Consider the following 24,887-nt stretch of genomic DNA (forward strand, 5'->3'; position numbering starts at 1 on the left):
CCTCAGTCTGTCCAGGGATCTTTACGTAACAGTTTACCATGTGGTACAGATATGCCCCTTGGCATTCCTGAAACTTCCTACTCCCAGGAAAATTGCCTCTTGGCCTTTTGTACAGACTTAATACTTCGCTTTTCAGACTGCAGGGCACATTACAGCTGGCTCTCTGGGATTTATAAAAGGAGATTTGAAGGCATCATCTCCAGCCCAGTGTGAAGCCCAAGAACTCAAGCAACCAGGTTTTATCAGCAGCAGCTGGTTCTCCTGGGGAGCTGGGGGAAGCACAGGAATTTGGATCAGAGAGTGGAGTGCTTGGTGCTCCTGAGGGAGCTCCTGAGCAGCAGAGACAGGGCAACCCCCGGTGACTGTGAGCCAGACTTCCTGAGTCTCCTATTGCAATCCACTCCTCCTCCTCCTTTAGCCTCTTCTCTGTAGCTGTTATTAAGCTGTGACAACACTTCTGCAGCTAAGTGACGGCACACATGTTGTTGTGCTAAAATAGCTATGAGGCCAGAAACCGGGGCGTCTTGAAAATATTTGTTGTGAGCCTACTACCTAGCCTGTGATACCATCTTTGTTGTTTCATCTTCTTCAGTGAAAAAATCAAAAGCAAAGAGAGAAAAATAAAAGGGAAAAAAACCCTCCAAACTGATGTATGTCTGAGCAGGTCATTAATAATTCCTCTTGAGACATTAATTATGGCTATGAAACTTCTTGAGTCAAATCCTAACCGCAGTCTAAGGTCATTGGTGCTGATCTTCCTGGAGTGATGAGTTATTAATTTCCATCAATAATGACTCTACAGTTCTTCGTGCTCTCCATGAGGCCCCTTCCATGCACACCCTGCTCCTCTGCACTGGTGGCCTAAGCACTGGATGGAGGTGCCAAGATTTCGGAAGGGGCAAGTGATTTTGGGTGCCCAGCTCCAGACACTTCAAAGAAACTTGAGTTCTGGCTGGCTGTGTTCTCTGCACACCATTCCCCAGATGTTTTAGGAAAACAAAGCAATAGCAGTTAGATATTTAATGTCTGTAACAATAATAACCATGTCATTTCTTGCAGAAAATATTTGGAGTACTGTACTTAATCATACTTCGCATAGAGTAACTACAAAATTAGTGTCTGTCTTCACAAGCAAGTATCATAATATTATGATGGGTGAAGAATGGATTTAGGCATATTTACTTTAATTTCTGTGTAGACAAATTATTATGGCTGTTCTTGAGAAATGAAAGTGGATGTTTTTTCCTTTTTTATATGATAGATGTGGATGAATGCCAAGCCATCCCTGGGATCTGTCAAGGGGGAAATTGCATTAATACTGTTGGATCTTTTGAGTGCAAATGCCCAGCTGGACACAAGTTTAATGAAGTGACACAAAAATGTGACGGTAAGAACTTCTAGAACTTTCTTCTGAAAGTAAGAGTCTTCTTTTGGGGACTGATTTTGTTTAACAGTTTGTAACAAACTTTTCAGTCTCTTCTGCCTTGAGTATGCAAACAGCATTATTCACCAAAAATAAAAATAGTGATGCTTTCTCCTAAGCTTAAATATTGGCTCTGCAGCTTTTTACAGCCTTTTTGTAATGTAACATTTTACAGACTTAAAGGTACATCTTAACATTAAACATTAAAACATTAAAACATTAAAACATTAAACATTAAAACTAAAAATACTTTCCAACTGATATATAGCTTTAGAAATACTTGAGGCACCTGTTTCTTTGTGGATCTTTTAACCAAAGAGTGTATATTACTGGAAGGTTCAACACATTCCTACCTGCTCAGCTAATTTAATCTTACTTATTTAATGTAAGTGAGAGTTTGACACTGATGAGTGAAGACTGCAGGACTGTGCTTTAAACTCACCCTTACATCTGCAGATGTCACACAAGGACGAACATTTTATCTTTACTTATTGGTCATCCTAATTTGACAGTACAGCAGGTGCTAGATAATAGTGTGGAAATTTACAGTGTGTGATTATGGAATCTTGCTAATTTTTGACTGTGATTTGATAGTGTTTTTTTCTTTCTAATATAATAATCAAGCATAGATGTCTCCCTTGGTTTAAGAGAATTTTGAATACCTATGGAACATAGCACTAGAATGTCTCGGTTGCACATTATTGATTCATATTTACAGTGAAGTCCATATATTGTTTAAACTCTTGCAACTGATTCTACTTTCAGTCATTAGACAAAAATTAAATTAATTTGAGCAGATAAGTTTCATAAGTGGTTAGTGATTTTGGAATGCTAACTTTCGTTACCATAAAGGATTTCGACTGTAAGAGTAAGGTGTGGATTCACCACCCTTTCTTGCATCAGGTGCCTTTTAAGAAGCACTTGAAATTTTTTAGTGATTTCAGAAGAATTATGACTTATTCTTTCAAAAGAAAAATCTCTATTTCAGGCAAAACTTCATAATTTATTTGCACGTTAGGGAGAGCAATTTCAGAAGAGTTTGTACACAGCATGGTTTATGTGTCGTCTGCCAATGGTTTTGGCAGAATGTAAACTACATTTAGGGTAGAACAACATTGCAAGTGTTTCCTTCTGTGGATGAAGTACCAAGACTGTGGTGAATAGGAAAGAATGAACGTGTGCCTTGTTAAGTATTAATTCATGAAAAACTGAGAGCTGTAAGTGTGCACAGGCTGCATCACATAAACATTTTGGTGATATTTTTCAATTGTTGAATCATGAAAAAACCCAACCAACAACAAAAGAACAAAAAACCCCAAACAGCCACCAACTTCAGAGCTTGTACTTGGTAACAGTTAATGGACTGGACCCAAGAACCTGGTGTGGCTTGCTTTGCTCCCAGATGCTGCCACAAATTTCCCACCCCATTTGTGAAATCCCTTTGGAGTGAATGCCTGGCTGCAAAGATTGGATTAATTTTTCCTTCTTTAATTTCATACATGTAGATTTTTGAACCTCAACAGACAGAGTTACTTTCAGTGCGTCTTCATATTGTAGGTACCAAACAATTTTAGTTAAAGCTGTGTAGGTATTAATACCATTCAAAGAATTAAAAGTAGCACCTTTATACCAGTGTCATGAAATACGATAGAGATTCAACGTTAAGAGCATGATGATGCAACAGCAGAATATCCATTCCAGTATTTTAAATTATCTTTTGAGTTTTATACAGCCATATAAGACAAGGTGTTTGTTTTCTAGTAATTAACTATAATTAATTCTTATACTTAATAAATAACATCTGATTGTGTGCTTGGTTTAACTTCCTATCCAGCAAGAAGTACTTCTGGCAGCTGTAACATGTCCTTGGTCACTGATCTAGTACAACCTGCTGAATTACCAGTACTTTTTTTCAGGGGGTCCCCATTAAAGTGGGATCATGATAGCAATCATCAGGTACAGAGAGATGATGAACAAGATGGGAAATGGGGTGTGTTGGCTGAGGTTCTCTTTATTAGCAGAGCTGGTGGAAACCTTATTTCGTTGCTTCATATAACTATTCCTCTTCCATTTGCATTAATTCTGAGGTAAATACTTTTTCTGTGGTGACTGGGGGGAGTAATTTTTCCTGGAGTGACATGTAAGTCTGCGAGTACATCAAGTAAACTTACCTTTATAAAACTCACATGCTTAACAACAGCAATGTTGCTTATATGAATGTCAACACTGGTATAAATAGTGAAATACTGTTTGGGTTAGGCTCAACCCTAAAATAAAGAGTGATGATTTTGCTTTTAAAAAGGTCGGACGCTATATAAACAGTGGCAACACTGACTTTAAGATAAACATTGGTGAATTTGAGTCAGAAAATGCTTGAATCTGATCCATTTACGACTGCATTTTTCTCTGTTAATTAAGGGCTTTATTCAGACCAAAATTCAATTTCCACATTTTTTGTCACTGAGACTTTTGGGACTCCTGTGGAGTATAATCCTGGAGCAGAAGCCAGAAGTCTCTTAGCAGTGCTCCCAGGGCACTCGGACTTGAGGCTTTGGCAACACCCTGGAAGTAGCACTGAACAAAAAGTCACACCCCTCTCACACACCCAAGTGAGGAATGTGACCCACATCAGGACAGCTGGCAAAATGCTGGACAAGAATGGGTGCAGAGGGGGCCCAAAGCCTTGCGCACTTAGGATGGGTCAGTCTGCAAAGTTTGGTTACCTGTGTGCCATCCCAGCCCTCTACTACTTTCCTGAAAAGGCAAGGGGCCACAAAGGTATTAGAGCATCCTGTGCCTTACCCAGGAGAAAGAAGAGGTTAGTTTTTGTATCACTGAGTTTTTGTATTACTGTCTTCACAGGAGAAGTAGAGCAGAAATCCTGTCTACTTGCTAAAACACTCGTTAATGGTCCTGTGGGACTTTGGGTGTTCCTCCATCTGTTGGGGCCAAATTCCAATTTAGGCGTTACATTTAAATTCCTTCAATCGTTTTTGATGACTACGGTATTATTCACTCCTTGCCTTGGTGTGCTGGGTGGTGTTACAGTATTTCATCTCAGAAATTTTTGTGGTTGGTGAAATCATTATTACAGCCATGTGTCTATCTGTTCTTGGATCTCTGGAGAGAGGTTGGGTAGAGTCCTGTGATGCCATTATTTCTAGCTGGATGCTCTCTGTCAGGAGAGCAATTGGGTGATTTTAATGGCTGTGACAGGCAGTTTTCATGGATCGCTCCAGAGAATAACCTCCCTTTCTGCCCTGCTTTGCTGACCCTTCTTGTAGGTACTGTGGAATAGAGCGAGCTGTTTTTTAAGCTCAGCAGAACTCCAGGTCCCTACAAGATGAGAGCAGTGCTAATTAGATACAGCTGCATTTTTAAGATTAGAAACCAAAGGGAAAGTAACTACACATCACAGGCGAGCTACTGGTGGTAATTAAGGAGCAATTGAGGCTGACATAGGTTGTTGTTCACATAGCTGTAGATAATATAAACTAGCTGTGGAAGAAACCCTTCAAGTTCCCTCTGTTCCTGTGTGCAGCTATGATGAGGTGTGGGAAGATATTTGTTAGGTTTTTTTCCTGCACACTTTGAAATTTTTTCTGCATTGTAGCTGTCATGATGATTAGTGTGTAAGTTAGGAGGGTTCTCAGACCACACTGAATTTGATCATTAATACTAATTACAAAATAGCTATTCTTGTGCCAGAACTTATTTAGCTAACCTTCCCCTGCATCTTTTTTTGCCTGGAAGATATTGATGAATGCAGCACCATTCCTGGAATCTGTGATGGAGGAGAATGTTCAAACACAGTAAGCAGTTACTTCTGCAAGTGTCCTCCAGGGTTTTATACAGCTCCTGATGGCTTAAAATGCATAGGTGAGTACAATCCTTTAAGCAATAGATGTCATAAACATTCCTGAATATCTAAAATGGGTAACAGCTTACCAGAGACGTATTTCAACTTGCAATCTTGAAATCCTTCTACACAGAAATACATCATGTGCCTGTATATGTATTCTGAAGTGAGTTTTCCATTTGCAGAATGTTTCTTCTTTCCCCCTTCATTGTGACCTTCCCTTTCATTTTTATTACTGCATTTTTTCTGTTATGCCATGTTCATTGCCTTAGAACTTGTTTAACCCATCCCCCTGATATTGTTGCTCTCCTGTTTGTCTTTGATGTAGTCTGTGTTATATTCAGCAATCACTTAGAAAAGCAGATTTGCATTCCAACAGTTAGGATCCTAATACAGGTATTTTTCATTAAAGGAAGTAGTGTGATAAACTGTGGTTTCATGATATTGATGATTTGGCAGGGCTGTTCTCTCAGGTTTTCACTGTGGCAGAGCTGAACCTGTCTTCCAACATTGGTGAGACCAGGCACCAATGAACTATGTGAATTAATGCAATGCCACAGCCATGAAAGAACAGTGTTAGCAGTTATTCCTTCTGGGAAGCAAGCAACCTGCTCTGAGGCAGGTCTAGTATTCAGTTAATTTATTTATTTCTCGTTTTCGTGCAGGAATTTCTTTTTTCAATGCCAGTGCTGAATTTTGGGCAAAAATCAAATTAAAGGTTTGTTTCCTCAGTTTTAGCTTGCTTACTTAAAGGCTCATAGGCAGTGCCAGCACTGGGGTTCAAGAAAGCATCCTGTGTTTTGGTAGAAAATAATTTTGGAAAAAAATTGAAAAAAATCCCAAACTGTGCAGAGTTCAGTACCAAATTGTATTAATCTGCCCAAGAGATCTGGAAACAGTTTGGATTATGATTCATTTTGAATGGTGCCATTCAATTTCTACAGGTTGTAAGTAATGAACAGTATTTCTTCCATCATCAAGAACAGCATTTTTCTAGATTTGATCCATACTCTGCACTTAAAATGTCAGTGGGATTTGCTTTTATTGCTTCAGATTAATAACTACTAAATGACTATGGATCATTAAATGATTGATTGATCCCTGCACTTGATATTTATAAAGGAGACTCGTCTTTCTGTAACAAAAAATTTCTAGAGATGCACAACTTGCATTTGCATTTTGCTTTTTATAGTCACCACTCAGTCAGAACTACCCAGCATTCACACCCATATTCCTGCATTTTTCCAGCATTTTTTACCCCCTGTATTAGTAGGCTGAAGTAATTCAGCTAAAGAATTGGGGACTTAAATGATGACAAGATGTGATAAATAATACGCCAGACTATAAGCCATCATTAACATTTTGGCTTTGTGTCTAAGGCAAAACGTGCTAAATGGGAAGCACTATTAATTATCTGCAGATATTTTGGATTAGTGTCTAATATGCAGGCTGCATACTTGCCATATTCAAGAGAACAGAGCCCAAATCTTCAGCAGTGTTGGGCAAAGCATGTAATCTTGTTTTAATTACAAAATGCCTGTCTTAAGTGAAAAGTGTTAGCTGAACGTGTCTGTTCTGTTTGAGAGGAGGAAGTGCTTCTGAGAAATGTATCCCTTCTGGGACTCAAACTGAGCAGCACTGGGGCCAAACATCCAAAGAGAGAACCGGGAGTTCCATTATTACAAACCTTAGAAATTAGAATAGACAAAGCAAAGATAATATCTCCTAGAGCTGAAGAGCAGAAACAAGAGTGGGGCATCTCAACCCGAGTACACAAAGAATGCTGTGAAGAAAGCTGCCCATACTTCCAGCTGGCATAAATTTGTTTGGTCTGTGTTACTTTTCGATGGCCTTTTTAAATATTTCTTTTAAGAGACAATTTTTTCTTGAAAGTTATTCTCACACTGATTTTTTTGCCTTTTCAAAAGACTATGTTTTTAGTAAAAATAATAAAATATTAAAAATGAAACAGTGAAAATGTTGTTTCCTGCTGCTCTTGCCCATATTTGTATATTTTACCATTTGGAATAGAAAATGAAAATGATTGCGGGGAAAAAAGGAAGTAAAAATAATCACATTATGCATATGGAAAGATTTTATACTTTTCTTACAATCTTACTGTCTTTTTCTGAAAATGATGTGGCTTTTGGGCACACTCCTACACCTGTAAGTAGACAAAGATGTTTGCTGTGTGCTTCCCTCTTCATGGTACATTGTGTGCTTGCACAGATCCCATGTAGATTCTTTTTCCACTTTTTCCGATTACTGCTTTTAAATGTTACAAAACTTGGTGCTGACCAAAACTGAGAAAGATGAATTACAGAGGGTGATGATAGGGTCTGTTAGATTACTTCCTTCCTTGCCATTCACTCCATCATCACACCAAGCATCTGAATCTCTCTCCAGGTGTACTGGAGGACAGTTTCCTTTCCACCAATTTGCATCAGAGCTTTATTTGATTTTTAAAAGGGTGGATGAAGGAGTAAATGTTTTTGGCAGTTTTGCTGCGTACCAGGAGAAAATGGAGGACCAGTAATAGAACAGAGTAGATTGTTTTTTCCTCTGTTATCTGTCTATTATTATCATAAGATAATATGAGTGACCTAACTAAAGTTTGGAAACAAAGACCAACTGACTCTTTTAGCTTTACTACCAGTAATATCCATGTTCAGGGTTCCAGTTAACAAAAAGCAGAATCATCACAGACTCTCTCAACATATCACTATATGTCAATTGCCTCAAAAATAGTAAGAAACTTCCCTGCTTTTTTTTATAACCTCTTGAATAGCTAGTAAATTCTGGAAAGCACTGGTACTAGACAGATGAATCCACCATGCCCTGGATAATTGAGGTACTGTTTCTTTAGGAAATGATGTCTACTGTTGTAAGATTATGTGTGCAACTTTTCCCACTACATTTTGACAGCAAATATTTGTATATGTTAGAAACAAACTTGGTCTGGTTTATCATGCAGCATCAAATCACATCACAGCTTATACTGAGTTTGACATGATGTGACATATTGTGAAACAATTCCTCGAGGCTTGAGATGGTATCACGAGATTATTTTTTTTATGATTTTTTTTTCTTCCATCCACGTTTTCTCTTCCTTTGCTAAGCTGGGGGATCTCTGTGCAGTGTTGTTAGAGCTGAGTATATAAAATCTGAGTACAGGATGTTCTTTGCACAGCACGTGCTTATCCTTTTCAGACAGGAAGCCAGCACATCTCCATAAACAGTGTGATGGCACCAGTTAAAGCTGTATTGCTCTTTCCTGCCTGCAAGCCTATATCTTGTCAAATCCCTACATGCTTCAGCTGGGGAAGCCATGACTAATGAAAAATGAAGTAATGCTTTGAGAGCTGTGATGCTGTGAATTTATTGCTGTGCTTCAGTGGCTTTCAAATCAAGGCTTAGACAGAACTGATCTGGTACTATCTTTAAAAGCCATGACACTGCAATTTTTCTTTAGGGGCACAGAGTCTTATTATGTACTGAATATATGTTTCTATTGTATTTTTGCCTCCATTAATTCACTCCTGTTCCTAATTTCACTGCAGCTTTCTCACAGGAGGTGTTACACCTGAATCCAAAGCAGCCCAAATATTATCTAGGTTTTTCTGGTTTTCTGCCTTTTGTTTTCTGGTGGTTGTAACCTTGTAAGGGCTGTGTCATTGATAATGTAAATCTGTCAAGAAAAATGGGACATTTCCCTTTTGTGAAAGTCCCATTCCTCACTGGATGATTACATATATCCGTTCCTTTCTCTCGGCAGACGTGCGTCCTGGATTCTGCTTCTCCACCCTGAGCAACGGGCGCTGTGGGAATCAGCTCCCCCAGCCCATGTCCAAGATGCAGTGTTGCTGTGACAGCGGCCGGTGCTGGTCCTCCAGTCCAGCCAGCGCTCCCGAAATGTGCCCCATCAGATCCACCGGTAGGAATCCACCTGGGAGCGTGGCTGAATGCTGACTGTCTTTTAGCAGTAATGTTTTCATGAAAGAATGCACAGAATGGTTGAGGCTGAGGGGCACCTTGGCAGATTGTTCAGTCCAACCCATCCTGCTCAAGCAAAGCCTCCTATGGCAGGTTACTCAGGACCCCCAGGAGGCTACACCAAGCAGACAGAAACAATTACTTGTTGCTAATTCGTATTTTGTGACCAAGTTATTCTGACCTTACCTGGTTCAGATTTTGTTTTCAACATCCTCTTCAGGATCAAGTTACTTCCTCTAGAGCCTTCTAATAGGTCCCTATTCCCTCTACCATTTCATTCTCCTTGGGAAACTGGTTTTTCCTTCCTCATGACAAGCTTTCTGAGGTGCCATATATTTCCTGAAATTTGACACAGAACGTTGCTTCTGTCTGCTACCAAAATGAGCTTTACTTTATTGCCTCCCTGTGTGTTGAGATCCCCAGATAATGTGCAACTTGAACTGAGGGAAGACAGCGAGCAGATTATGAAACTCAGCGTGAGGGAGTGAAGATGTTTTTGACACTGTTTAGGACTGGAGACCTAATGAAATGCTTTAGAAAAGGAAAATACAAGGAATTTCAGGATGGGAGGGAGGTCAAGAGAGGTGCAGAGTTTAGGGAGGAATGGGGATTGTAACACTATAGCAGTGTAACTCAGACATTGTCAGAGCTCATATATGGGAGTCTTCATTATTCTTGTTTTTAATCCTTTGAGTGCAACTGCATAATACTAGAGCAGAAATCTACAGTCAGAACTCTTGGAAGCCTTTCTGTTTCTGTCACTGCCTTATTAATAATATTTAAACATGTTGAAATTTCAAAACTGGCTAGAATAATGCTGAAAAAATAGTGTAATCTATTGATTATCATGTGAAATAGGAAGACAAGGAGAAAGCTTTTAGTCTTAACACAGTTCCTTGTTTTCTTTACATACTTTCTAATTATTCGTATCTAACTGGTGAATAAACTGGGTGGAAAAGTAAAGTAACTTGGCCAAAGCTGCAGACTGAGACGTCATGGAGAAGGAGCTACAACCCAGGACTTCCTGACTCATAAATCCATGCAAGGTCTTCCAGATCAGGGTTACATGCCGCTTTTTTTGGGGGTTTTATTTCTGACTTGGGATATAAATTGACACTATAAATTACTCTTTTCAAAAGTGCTTTGAAATTCTTTGTAAGGCTTTACATGTATTTAAGGTATTGCTGTCATTATTTAATCAAGTTCAGTTATTCCTTCCTTAGCGTATCCTGAGAAAGCAAGACGAGGAATTTAGAGCTGTCAGTGGCCCAAAGTCTCTCTAACTCTGAAATGGAAATTTACTGCAGTATAAAGGGGAGCACTAACTGCATAATGTAACTGGGCAGTTGCATTTTTGATGTGGGCAGCAGACCCATTTGCTACTATAAAATAGACTATTTATTGCTAGAAATTATACATGGAGATTAAAGTTGCAATAAAAAAGGCTTGCACTGTATTTATTTGTATAACGTAACAAGAATTGTTTATGTTGAATAATAGGGCTTACCACTGACACTATTTAAAGACTAAAATTAAGGAACAATAGAGGGAAATGCAGTGACACATGAAACAAACTGATCATCTAAGAGCATTAAATAAATGCAGATTTCATAATCAGGAAAAGCATAACTTAAGGAAGGCTACAATGTTTATTTAACAAATCCTCTGTCATTCAGGAAAAGCTTCTAATGTGTTTTACAGGTGGAAGCAGAAGTGAGATGAAAGTGTTGAAGGCTGAAATATCCAGCTTAGTTGTCCTAACATTTACTTTATTTTTCAGTTCTCATTTTTTATATTGTTTCAGGAATTCATTAATTTTTTTTTTCATTATGTAATTCCTCTCCCCCGTTGTGCCACAAACTTTAAATTTTGAAGTTCAAAGGTATTGGCTGCACAAATAGTTATTTGTGTACACATGAATTGTGAACATGAATTAGGTCAGCTGGAAATGTGGTCTTTAATTGTGATACTCTGTGTGCATTTTTTGGATCACAAGTTCCAAAACCACACTTACCAAAGACAAAAGAGTCGGGGGCAGGAGGAAAAGTGGGGCAGTAGGGCAGATGCCACTAATAGAGATAAACAATAGGAGAATGCATCACACTCAGAATTGACTGTGCTTACAGCAAAATAGATAGTTTTCCCATCATGTGGAAAAGAATTAATATCATGTGGATCTGACTTGGTTTCTCCTTGGCTACACTCCTTAGACTGCACCTCGTTTGGTTTCTGCTTTTGTTGGCAAACTTAATTTTCACAGGGAAATAGTGTTAGTGTATTCATTCTCTAATTGGTTTTGCCTCATTGCTTATATTTATATTTTTTTGTTTTAGGAGGTTAACTTTTAAGAAATCCAGTTGAAACTGGGCTTTTTTCCCCGTTAAGTATTTTTCTAACTCTGTGGCAAGGTTTCTGTTAAATTAACTTGGGATCAAATCCAAAAGTCCTTCTTTAGGTAAACTTCACACTGAGTTCACCGAAGACTTTGCTTGAAAGAAGACTAAGTAGGTTAAGATCAGGTCCCCACCTCACTGTTCCATTTCATATCTGGGATGTCAGTTATGTTACCTTTTTACCAGCAGTCTTTGGACACGTAGTGGTGAGAATCTGTGCATTAATGACTCAGTTCACGGAACAAAGCTCATTACTATGAAGAAAACATACAGACACATTTTCCAAATTATTTAAGATTTGTTATTGCTAATCTGAAACACCACAAAAAGGGGGAGAGTTGGATTAAATGGAAAGGCTGCAAGAGTCTAAAACAGGACTTATTTTTTCATGTTTCAGATGAGTATCGCAAGTTGTGCACAGTAGCTGCTCTGCTGCCAGCAAGACCTGACCTTCCTCCGGCCCGTCCTGACGTCATCCCTCCACCACTCATTCCTGGTGTTTTCCCTCCTCCACAGCCAGAAATTGTCTATCCATCTCGGGCTCCACCACCTCATGGTAAGAAAGAAAGAAAGAAAGAACCTCTCCTTGTGCTATGTGCATTTAACTTCTTTAAAAACATGCTTTGCCCAGTAGCAGCATGCTCCCTTCAGCTGTCAGTATCTTTTGCTTACTTCACGTGGATGTGTAGTCTCTGGATATCCTTTTAATCAGAGCCTGTTATCATGTATCTTATGCTAAGTGTACCTTGTGTTTTCCCTGTTAAGATAGAATTCAAAAATTACATTCTCACTGTCTGTACTGCAGCTCACATATTGTAGTAGTTATGTTATTGTTGTTCTGAGGCTGTTATAAGTTTTGCTGCTTTTCAGCATTGAGGGATGTGAATAGCTCTTTGACTAGGTTGTGAAAGTTATTTACATTAAAGAGCTTGTCTGGGAGAAAGCAGCTTCTTTCAGGTTGTTTTTCTCACCCTCACTTGGCCAGGGAGGAAGTGTACTGATAAAAATACTATTCTGCTGGACACTGAGACTGACCCAACGTGCAGAAAGAACTTTTTTAGTGATACACGTGGATGTGTTAGTTTTCTTGACAGCAAGGAGGAAGCCAGAGCAGACTAATATATTCCTTGGTCTGTTCTTTGCTCAGGGAATTTACTACATGCCCATATAGTCTGCAGTAGGCATTTGCCACCTGAAATCATTTGGCATAGCCACACTCTTTTACATGTGAACAGAAGCTGATTTTGCCTGTGCTCTGTGCAGATGCAAGCAATCTCTGCTTGCACTGGCACCAGCTGAAACTATTTAGTCTTGGTTCAGCACCAAGCTGAGCTAATAAGCCTGAGAGGCGAAGTATGTTAGCTCAGGCCTGACACGGCACTGACGTAGCTGCACAGCTTCTGGTCAGCTGGGAGCAGGGACAGAGCCAGCTCACGCCTGCCTGCCAAAGACAGTATAGGGATATCTCCCAGGGCTATCCCTGCCCTCCTCACTCTGCTATCCGTGAAAGTGAAAATAACCAGTCTGCCTGCTCTTCGCTACTCTAGGCTTTTAGTAGAGTCCCTGCAGTACCACATACTCACTTTATCTCTGGCTGTGAGCAGACTTGGTCCTCTTTGGCAGGAGAAGAGACTCAGACTTGCTGCAGTGAAAAGATCAGCAATGGTTAGCTGTTTTCAGACAAATCTCTAGGAGTCAAAGTGTCATTTTCTCTCTCCCATTTTGCTAGGTAATTCACATTACAATGGAAAGCAAATGTTGACTTTTAATGGAAAATGCTGCACAAGTTGCAGATTGCCAGAAATTATTAAGATGAACATTAAAATGTTTTTCCTACTCTTGTTATTTCAGTGATCTTGCCGGTGAACTTAACTGACTTGTGCCAAACATACAGACATCTCTGCCTTAATGGACGTTGTATTCCCACTCCTGGGAGCTACCGCTGCGAGTGCAACAAAGGATTCCAACTGGATGGTAGAGGGGAATGCATTGGTATGTGGTTTTCTGCTGTAAATCACAGAGAGGAATATATTTTAAAGGAAAAAAACCCCTATTCTCCACACAATATAACAACTTGGGAGTCTTTAAATAAAACAGTCCCCCCTCTGAAAACTCCCCAGTAAATAGACTTCCAAGGACTAATTGATTTCAATGGCAAACTTACTTTTACAACAGTTTTGCCTTTAAGACAGTATTTAGCAAGTCTTGTAACTTGTAACAAAATTATACAGAAGCAAGGATTTCCTTTTTTACTAGCCCACAACTATAACGTGTTTATTAATGATTGAAAATAATCTTTTTAAAATGCTGCCAGCTCTTTGAGTATGTAATGACCTATTGTTAAAAAAAAATCATAAAATGGGGCTCAGTAAGATTTACAAGTCCTCTTTCAGCTCCTGAGGAGTATCTTGTTGGGCTCTTGAGACCCTTAATTTTGGGACTTAGCAAGAGCTTGACGATGGAAGCAAGTATTAGCTGTCTCTTACAGGCAAGATTTTGGTTCTGTCAAAATCTGTGTCTTCAGTGTGGCTGGGAATGTGGAGATGTAGGATTGAAGCCCTTACCTCTCACACATGCAATATCTTGTCTTTTTGAATATTCCTTTTTCCCAGCTCCTTAGCTTAAAATGTGGGATCCTTTTCCTAGGAATTCTGTGGTGTCCGCTTTTCTTTCAGAGTGAAGGACACTGTTTGTCCAACTACAAAATGATAAAATACCCCTACAGGCAAGAATAACTTTCAACCAGTGTTGTAATAAAAATATATTGTCTCTGTTCTGCAGATATTGATGAATGTGAGAGGAGTCCATGCATTGGTGGAGACTGTGTGAACACCCCGGGATCTTACATCTGCCAGTGTCGTGTCGGATACCAGAGCACAGCCACAAGAACAGAGTGCAGAGGTAAATGATGGCCTTATAGCCTGGTCTGTACTATTGTATACATACCAGGAGGGAAAATAGTTCTTAACAGATGTGTTAAATATGAGGGTTTTTTAAAAAAGATCAGATATGCAGTAAAAATTATTAACCTGCTGGAGCTGCTGTTCACAGACGGGTTTTGTCTTGTGCTGAAAGTATCTTGGCATCATTTGTGGCTTTGAAGTGGAAAAGACATACTTTCTTTTTTTTAAATATTGAGAAATTTTTTCTTTTGCTCCTAGAGGATCTCAAGGACAATTAAACATCCCTTCTCTGGAGAAACCTTTTATCTATAAAAGACTGTTAAAAGACTAAAAGGGTTGGAGGGGGAAAGAAGTCTTTCAGTGCCCCTGTGTTGTCCCTGCTCACTGTCAGAGAAAAAACTAAACATAAATTATGGCAATGAAAACTTTAATAAGATATGGAAAAGTAGTGAAGCATGGGAAAGTCTAGATAGAGAAGCTGTAGAATCCTCATTAGTGTTATTTTGAAGATCAGGCTCAACAATAGTCATGATGGTTTTCATCCTGTCTTCCTATGGGAGTGGGGAGCACATAGCTCCTCAGTAGTCAACCCTCTGTCAGGGGTCTGTCACTCCCAAACTGTCCTGGGATGGGAATTCAGCTGCAAAAGTGGATGCAGTCCTTTATAGTTAAGTCATAATGAGAGACTTCTGGTGGGGGAATGAAGGATTACTTTGATAGTTCTTAAGAAATGAAGCGTCTAAATGAAACAGGATGTTTGAATGCTCAGAGTCACAGCTTGTCTTCGTATTTTGCTTTCTGGGCTGGGTGCAGGGCACAGAGCATGCACTCATTCTGGAGCAGAGAGTTTCTGAAAAGCCAGAAGAAAGTTATCTGTATTAGTGTGCGTTTTTTTTCTTCCTTTTGTGAATCAGAAAGGTATTTGTGGTACAGAAGGTTACTGCAGCCCAGGAGGACATGCAGAGCCAGCACTACTGCTGCATGTTGCTGGGAGGGTTCGACCTAACTGCTGCCAAACAGCCATGCTGCGGAAGCATCTTCATAGTTCAGCTGACTAGTGGTGAGGGAGTGCTGAAGTGGAGTCTCAGCCGTGATGAATTTACTCATGAGTCATTTTTGTCACAGGCTTTTAATTTGACTGATTCATTGCACAAACACATGGTTGTCAGAAGCCCAGTAGCTTAATGGCATTTAAGTGTGGTCACTTAGCAGTTCCTTTGCAGTCTATGGGAACTGTGCTTGCTTGACAGGCAGTGCAGAAAATGCTGTGATGTGCAGAATCTTTGTTTTCTGAAGGAATTTTTAGGACCAGTGTAAGAAAAAGAAAAAGGCTAGTGGGGTGCATTTGGCAAAATGTGGATATAGCACTGATGCCTGCCAAAATCAGCATTTGCTGTAAAATTACTTTGCATGACTACTTTGGATGTTGAGATTTTATTTTTTTGCATGCACAAATATGTCTGTGCTGATACGCTTTTGCAAATGTATTCCTTACGTCTGCTCTTGAAAAACAAAGTCTCCATAATGACCAGATGTTTATCTATTCCTTGCTCCAAGCTTCTAGGGCAGGTTTTTTTCTGCATGATGACTCTGATTAATGATTAAACATTGCAGTCTGTATCACAAGCTACTGACTCAACTGTTACTAGGATCCCTTATAATTCTATAGGAGTTTGGCTGAATGAATATCTTAATTGGAGACATAGGTGAATAAAGTTGTCACATTGTGATTAGTAATCTAAACAAAAAAAATGCTTCTCAATTGCAGAAGAGGGGATATAAAATGGACCACCAAAAAAGATCCATTAGCTATGAATGTGTGGGAGTCAAAGCTTTAATAGCTAATTGCTTACTGTAATCTGCTCAACATTTCTGAGAAGAGTAGCTCAGGTTTTACATGGAGATGACAGAAGTTATGGATATCTCAGTGAAAGAAGGGCTTTGATTTTTTGCAGATTTCTCTGAAGGAAAAAAAGATCATGATGTTATTTCATATTTTGAAATGTGTGTATATAAAGAACAATGAGATTCAATGTTAATTTTCTGTGCCATAATTTAGATGGCATCAGATGAATGAAAATACAAAACCTAATGAACTGTAAAATTAAAGGGCCAGAAAAATCTTGTGGCATGTTGGCTGTCCTAAGGAAGAAAGCTGGTAGGGTAGCTGAAGCCAGGCTCAGGTACAACGAAGTGCCAGAAAAGTGGCTGGGGGAAAGGGACCGAGCAGAGAGGAAACTCACTTTTATGCATTGCTGGTTGATGACGCTTGTTTATCCAACGAGGGGATGTTTATCAGGCCTGTACACTTTTGCTAGAAGCTGCCAGTGCCCTGAGCTCTCATCAAGCAGCTTTTGCCCCTGCTGGCTTGGTTGCTTGCTTGCAAAACAGTTATTTTCAGGGGTTTCTTAGCAGCTTCCCAGAACTACCACCCTGCTAAAAAGGCAAATATAAGTTCACAATTTCGAGGGGCATCAGTTCCCCCTGCGTAGGTGCCCAGAGAGCAGGGGCATTGAGGAGGATGCTCTGTGCTCTGCTTCTTCCTACAGCACAGCAATTTCTGTGGAGAGGGTTTGGGGAGGGGCACCCCCAGGATGTTTGGGAAGACAGCGTGGTTGCATGATAGATAGGTCTGCATGGGCTGGTTGTGATCTCTGTGAGCAGAGTCCCCTGTGTGCAGGAATCTCTGGGAGATGGTCCAGGCCTTGATGGAGAATACTGAGCAATCTGAAAAATGTCTAGACAGTCTGTCTCAGCATCTCCTCTCCCCTCCTTTGGAGGAGAGGGAGAGCTGCCAGCCTCGTGTGATATCACTATTCAGGTCCTCCGAAGCACTTGCCAAGCACCTCCTGCAGAGAGAGGGAAATGAGGATCTGATGTTTCAAATATAAAATAAGCAGGAGAAATATCTTCTGAGGTGGGAAAGTCTTGAACTTTCCTGTTATCTTACAAAGCAGCAGCAAAAGACAAGCTTTCCCCCATCTTTTCTTAAATAGTTAGATACTGTTAGGTTAAAGTTCAGCAAAAATATTTTAATGATGAACAAAAACAAAAAAAACCCCAAACAATTGTGATTCTTGTTTGAGAAAGCTGCAGGGTACTGTTCACTGAAATTCTTTCACAGCAACTTGAAATTTCAAGCTGATGAACATTTTCCACCCCTATAACATTGAGTTATGGAAATCAAAATAAATCTTTTTTCAGGTGAATATAGTTTCCATGTAGGTTTAAAAACCTAAGAGAAGGGGAAATGGGAAAAATTCCTCTTGAGTATAAAAAAGAAACTCCCCCCCTAAATGTTATTTTTCTTTTCGGTTGGCTTTCAGACATTGATGAATGTTTACAGAATGGTCGTATCTGTAATAATGGACGATGCATAAATACAGATGGCAGTTTTCACTGTGTGTGCAATGCTGGCTTCCAAGTGGCAGTTGATGGGAAAAACTGTGAAGGTAAGACTTTTCTGAAGTTATTCCATATCAGTAATTACAGTTGCAAGAGGTTATTCATGTCAATGAAAAAGAAAAGGACCTCTGGTGGGGGGAAGGGAAGGAACAAGGAATCGGATTTCTAAATACCTTTTGCTGTATCTGGGAGGGCAAGTGAAATGTCTTTTGCAGCCAGTTCTGGAGCCTTGGCTTGGCAACCCTCAACGGGATGTCTGTCCAGCAGGAGAAATAGCACATACCACTATCACAAAATGCAGTTTCTTTGATGGGAGTGGTACATTTTAAAACACAGCACAAGTCACATGCTGCCTGATTTTACTGTGTGTTTTACAGCATGCTTTATGGGATCTTACTGGGTGACTAGCAATGTGTTTTATGTAGATGCAGTCTGGTCTGACCTATAAAAACTGTTTTAAGAAAAATTTGTAAACATAATTGATGTGTTCCTACCTCCCAGACCTTTAGTAAAGGGGGAAAAAAGAAGAATGTTCTTTATCATGCTTCCCAAGGTCCTTGGGAGGGTTCCCAATGATCTATTCATACGTTAAAAGAATTTCAAGCACTGTTCTTAGAAACATTTTTGGCAGAATATTATCTCAGTGATTCAGCTCAAAGACTTAATGCCAAAATTCTTGGTTGGGATAGATACACGATTTTTTTTTAAATCATAAATTATTTTTGTCTGACTTAGCCTGTAAGTAAAAAGAAAACACACCATGTCTAGAAGTGTAATTTCTGTCCAAGACAGCTGCAATATTAAGGAAAATAGCACGATTCTGAATATATTGTAATGTCATTATGATCCAGTGATTTTATGTGCTAGTAGTGATTCTGTTAATCCTTGGTAGAGACAGACATTTTAAGACTGTTTTTCCTGACTCTTTTTTAGATACAGTTTAGCACTATAAGCTGCTTTTTAAATATGTTATAATGGAAGTACATTGACTAAATATATTTGGAAATGAGTCTATTTGGGAAAAAAAAAAACCTTATGCTGATTTCTTCCTTTCCCACCAAATACCATGTGCTAATAGTAATAAGAACCAGGACATCGGCAGTCTGGTAAAACATTTTTAATTCCATTGCATGTGCTGCCAGAATGTCTGTTGCATCCACTTATGAAACAGTTTCATCTCTGGCATTGTAATGCATCGAGTTTTGTCCTTAGGAATACATGTACACACACACTAATCAGAAAAGACCATGGCATTGTGCCATACCTTAATGTAACTGCGTGTATTCCTTCAGATGAAACTGGTGAATAGTGCTGATTTTTGGGGGATGTAGCATCCAAAACTGATTTCATTTGTGCCAGAACAAAGTAAAGACTAAGAGGATATAAAAGCTTACTCAAATCAAGCACAGAATTCTCTGTACTTGCCTATTTTTTTTCTTTCCCATTGTGTGAGTAACTGTGCAGGGTTCAGGATAGCAGTGTCTGAGACCTCCACCTTTTCCTATTTGAATCCTTCATGCCACCCCATTAGGTCAGAGGGATAATATAATGCTATTATGAAGCTATAAGTATCCTCCTGTGTGGCCTGTCATGCTAAATCTGGGGAAGGGGCAGGTTTTATTTTAAATGGAAGTTGAGGATGACAGTGCCCAGAGAATGCATGCTCGAGTACAGTGCTGGGAATTCTCCCACATCATAAATCTTAGATTCATCCAATGGAGGTTACAAAAGTTTTCACTCCAAACCCAAATGTTCACTCCTCCCCTTCCAGGTCTTCTTAGTAACATAAAATTGTGTTTACCATTTCAAACAGGAGGCTGCTTCTAACATAGCTTCTATTTAGATTACGATTGCAAACCCTCTTCAATTACATCCTTTCTCACTTTTTGATGGCTTTTACCAACTGGCAGTTAAACTGTCCAGTTTCTCATCTGGTTTTCATTCTCTTTGCTCTTTTGGATGTTAATGATTCATTATGAAAAATGGAGTCACTGCTTTGACACATCCTCTAGGACAGTGCAGTATGTCCATCATATGTTTCTCATCATCATATACCTCTGACAACTAAGAAAGAATTAAGGTTTATCTTTTGGATATAACTAATAAGAGTTCTTTTGCTTCAACACTGTGAGCGTTATGTCTATCATGTACATTTCAGATATGGATGAATGCAGCATAAGGAACATTTGCCTCAAGGGATGTGCATCAATGAAGATGGCAGTTTTAAATGCATTTGTAAACCAGGGTTCCAGTTGGCATCTGATGGACGCTATTGCACAGGTGAGCACAATAAATTATGGGCTCCCAAAGCTTGTGAGTCATATCTCTCTGGGTAGCTTCAAGAATCACGTTATTTCCTTACAGTGATCCTTGGGAACAAGAGGTACTGGGCAGAGTTCTCATCAGATGTGCTTTTTTAGTCAGCTAGAATGATTTGTCATTGTGCAGACAGTACTCAGTCTTCTCCACAGTGTTGAGCAACCACCCAAACCAGCCAGTGGGAAATATCCTTTAATCAAGGACTGTGTGATCTGACCTAGTTAAACTCCATTTTTTTAGCCTATGAGGTCTTCTGCAGTTTGGTTCCGGTGTATCTCATATTTTGTGTTTGACCTTTTAAAGTTTTCTGCCTTTGGCCACCCAAGCATCCTGGCTCATTGCCTCCTTTGGGCTTTTCTCCCATTCCTTACTGTGTGTTCCTAGTCAATACTCCAAGGAGTGGCCAGCACTCTGTGTGACCAAGGTGCAGACATGAGCACCACAAAGCAAAATTGTCTTTGCCATTTGCTGCAGTAGCTCAGCAATCCCCCCTGTGGGAGACACTGCAGCGTCCTGGTTACTGGTTATGCCACTGGAGTTTCTGTTCAGTCCCATCAGAAACTGCATGTTTTGTGTGTATAAGTCTTCATGTTTTAGTAAATTTACAGGCACAAAGCAGAAGTCAAAATAAGGAATAAACAAGTGGTGGGCCAAGTTATTTACAATTTTTCTTTTGAAAAATTAAAAATCTTTTAACTCTTGGAGTCAAGGCAGAAAAAGTGCTTGATTACACTTCAGCAAACTTTTAAAAATGCCACATTGCAACATCTTGGTTGTGGACCAATAACAAAAGTAAACGTTTGAGTAAGTAATTCAGTTTGAGAGTTAGTGACATGAAAGGTGAATTAATTTGATCCTTTTGCTTATTAAACACTGTACCAGACCTGGTACAGGGTGCTCTGTGTTGTTAGCAGGGATGTGACTCATGGATGCAAACTCAGCCCAGCCCAAATGCTTGTCTTGATTTTTGCCTTGAGTATCTTTTGGTATTTTTTGTATTATTTCTTTGTGGGTTTGTTTGGTTGGTTTTGGTTTTTGGGGGTTTTTTTTTGTGGTTTTGTTTGTTTTGTTTGTTTTTGTATTTTTTTTGTTACATCCGTCTGTGCACAGAAATGCCACCCAAGAGATGGTATCTCTACCAGACTGCTTAAAACATGATGATACTCAACTTTACAGCCTCTCTTACGTGCCTCCTGGCTAAACAGGAGTATGGATACAGTCAAAAAGGGGTTTTCTGGCCCTAGAGAAATGTTACTCTTCTGTGCATCAAAGGAGGAATATTTGAAAAGTATCCAAAATTGCAGGGAACTCAACTGATTCCTGCTGAAACTTGGAACAGACCTTATAGTAAAATGAAGGATTTCTCCTACTGCCTTTCAACACCTACTGTAAGCCTTGTTCTTTATGAATGAGCATGCAAACATTCATTATGTGTTTAAAATTGCTATTGGGTCAAAATCAAACCAGATTTGAGACCTGGACACACAAATTACACTTTTTACCCACTTCGTATTTGTCTCCTTTCTTCCACTTGCCAAAGTATCATGTAACAATTCCCAGGTCTTCAGTGGTTAGAGGAGCACAGCTCACTCCAGTCATGTTACTAAAAGTTTAAAAGTTTGATCCTTAATAATGTCTTTTCCTGTATATTTGGATGTTTGTCCTTACTGAGACCTTTCCACACATGCCAAATGTATGGAGTAAATACCTTGTGTCCCACAGAACTGGTAATCTCTGGAACACTCATTATTTCACGTTGCCTTAGCCAGTTTGTTTATGAAGTACATGCATTAAATTTACACAAGTTTATAACTCTAAGCTCATACACTCACCTTACATGCCAGTGAGTGCTTGTGCACGTTGGGAATGTGGTATGCACAAACTGACAGTTCTGCAGCAAATTGGTTTCCTGCCTGAGCAATTCTGATAGGAAGCTGAACATGTGTTTTTGCCAAACTCTTTAGGGGATCAACAGAGGAATATGAGTGCAGCTCGTTGCTTCTGTAAACCATCTTATTTGATGCACTCTAGGCTAAATTTTCAGCTGTTAAGAAGGGCTTCTAACCAAAGATGGGGGTAATGTAATTGGCAGTTCCATAAAATTGGAAATTTAAGTATAAGTACAGGGCAAATGCTTGGCTGTCTGGTAAAAAAATTCCACTTAGACTTCTGAAATAATATGCCAAAAAAGAATGTTACAACCATAGTCTTGTGTATTCCCTGAAATACAAAATATGCTAAACTTATTCACCATTGACTTTTTTCGGTGGTGATTTGCTGGTGGTTTTTCAGAAACACTTAAATGGAGCAGGCAGAGGTTTGAAGCATTATTCCTTTTATTGTTTCATCTTGAGATAAAAATTCCTCAAACTGAAAACTTCTGCAAATCAACTGAAAATGGTAGTTAGTAGTTAGTAGTCTGAGTAAATTTTCCTGGTTAAAATTAGAGGACTTATTGTACCCCGCTAGCACTACTAACCAAGCTAAGCAGAAAATGCAAAAACTCATTGAACGTGGAGGACGAATCCATTAGTCGGTTTTCCAGAACCAAGTTGAGTATATTTTAAGTTGTCCAAATAGTGACTTTTACCACAAAAGACAGCAGAGTCTCTCCAGGTTAGAAATTTTAGACTTTACGCCTATGTGTGAAGTTGATTTACTGTGTGGAATCTCAGCCCTGGTAAAAGCAGAGGCTTTTCATCCCATCTTTACTGAAACCAGGTTTTCAGCTGATCTGCACCATCCTAAGTGACCCACTTTACCTTTCTAAAAACATCTACAATAGTATTTCCAACACATCTATAATCAGTGCAAAAGACAAAGGATTGCAGATCTCACCTTTCACTAGCTTACAAAGTCTTTTTTAAAAATGTACTACAGGAAACAGAAGAAAATTAGTTTTGCCTTTCTGTTTCTATAAATAACCTTAAAAAAGAAAGTTAATTTTTTTCCCCACTGGGGAATCTCTGTCTGTCTCAAGGAGTTCTGTGTTGTTCTAACAAAGTAAACTGTCTACACTGTTAAACAGTATGGGCACATTTTGAATCCCAACTTTGTTTTTATACCTAAAACTGAGTAGGGACTAAATTTAAAGTGGGAAAAGCAATTAAGATTTGTCTGAAACAGAACAAAAGATTGCAAGATGAAGTAGAAATGCATTGAGACTGTGTACTTAAATATAGCTTTGATTTTAAAATGCAGTTTGAAAAAGGAATCTTGGATCATACAAGCCACGTTTTATGCCAAACAACACAAACTAAGTAAAACACAGAGGTGTTCACTCTCAATTTGCCCTTTTAAGGTCAGAAAAAAGGAAATTGTCAACACACGGTCTCTTGTATATATTTATGGAGAGTTTTTATGAAGTGATTATTTTATGAAGGTTATACATGCTTCCAAACAATATTTTAAACACTCCTTTTCTTAATCACTTCAAAAATGATGACTTGCTCTCTGCACCTAGAGAATGATCTTACTATTAACAGGATACACAACCTATATATTTTTTTACTAATTAACATCTTTTTGTAATAGTTTAATATTATAAGGCTTCATTCTTGTATTTCCTTGCTCTGGGCCTTATTGTTCAATGTACCATTGTTGGGCAAAGATGGCAGCTTGTGCTGGGCAATTGCTCAGGGCTCAAATCATTAACAAATTCCTTTCAAGGCTGGAGTGCAGTCTGTTCATTGAGAGTTTATAAAATGGGCTGTAATGAGCATCTGATGGGAAAACCCAATTGTCATGCAGATCATCAGAGGGACACTACTGCAGGCAGGGTCTGACTGGAGATTCAGATGTGCTTCCAAAAACTGAACCCGCAGCAGGAGGAAGGGAAATTCTTTGGTGGCCCTGTTGAAGGCACCTTGTGGGGAGTGAAAGGTTCAGTTTGCTATTTTGACTGATTTCTTACAGCATGAACTGTTCATGTGGAAAGGGAATGTCCTGTTATATACTACATAAGTCCTTTGTGTTAGCAGTCACAGTTTCCTCCTTCCTCCAATTATAATTTTGCCTGAATGATCCTTGAATTGGAACATGTACCTCTTGGGAACAACTTAGGAAAATGTAGCCCCTTTTCACTTTCCAAGGGAAGCAAAATTGTTTTGTTCTGTTTATTTCTCCTGAATTTTGCATTTTCTTATTCTCTTTCATGGAATGAATTAATTATTATTCCTTACAAAACCTTTACTTGAACTAGTTTCCATTTACACTTGATATTTTTTTAGGATACATTGAAAATAAGCTGCACAAATGCAAGTTTCAGCCAGGCACTGACACTGGCACTGGTTAACTATGTAATTTAATTTCTAATAAAGCTCATTCTGTTCTCCAACAGACATCAATGAGTGTGAGACAGATGGAATATGCATGAACGGGCGCTGTGTGAACACTGATGGCTCTTTCAGATGTGAATGTTTCCCTGGCCTTGCAGTGGGACTGGACGGACGTGTCTGTGTTGGTAAGACAAGCTTAATATGTGGGGAGTCACACTTAACCAATGTTAAGACATTAATGCCAGACTGATGGACACATCAAGTTTGAATGTAGAATGGACCATATTTTTATGGATTGGTGGGTAGTAGTTATAG

At 39.2% G+C, this 24,887-nt stretch overlaps 1 protein-coding gene across 1 annotated transcript in view; it reads left to right on the forward strand.

Annotated features, from left to right (window-relative positions):
* Positions 1–24,887, forward strand: part of FBN1 (fibrillin 1) — a 146,399-nt gene that overhangs the window by 55,175 nt on the left and 66,337 nt on the right. Inside the window, 10 exon segments of the mRNA XM_032699840.1 lie at positions 1,262–1,387; positions 5,177–5,302; positions 9,058–9,216; positions 12,066–12,224; positions 13,520–13,660; positions 14,450–14,569; positions 17,898–18,023; positions 20,135–20,167; positions 20,170–20,256; positions 24,635–24,757. Of these exon segments, the coding sequence (XP_032555731.1) occupies positions 1,262–1,387; positions 5,177–5,302; positions 9,058–9,216; positions 12,066–12,224; positions 13,520–13,660; positions 14,450–14,569; positions 17,898–18,023; positions 20,135–20,167; positions 20,170–20,256; positions 24,635–24,757 (1,200 nt within the window).

The sequence above is a fragment of the Chiroxiphia lanceolata genome, chromosome 12, assembly GCF_009829145.1.
Source record: "Chiroxiphia lanceolata isolate bChiLan1 chromosome 12, bChiLan1.pri, whole genome shotgun sequence".
Classification (NCBI taxonomy): Eukaryota; Metazoa; Chordata; class Aves; order Passeriformes; family Pipridae; genus Chiroxiphia; species Chiroxiphia lanceolata.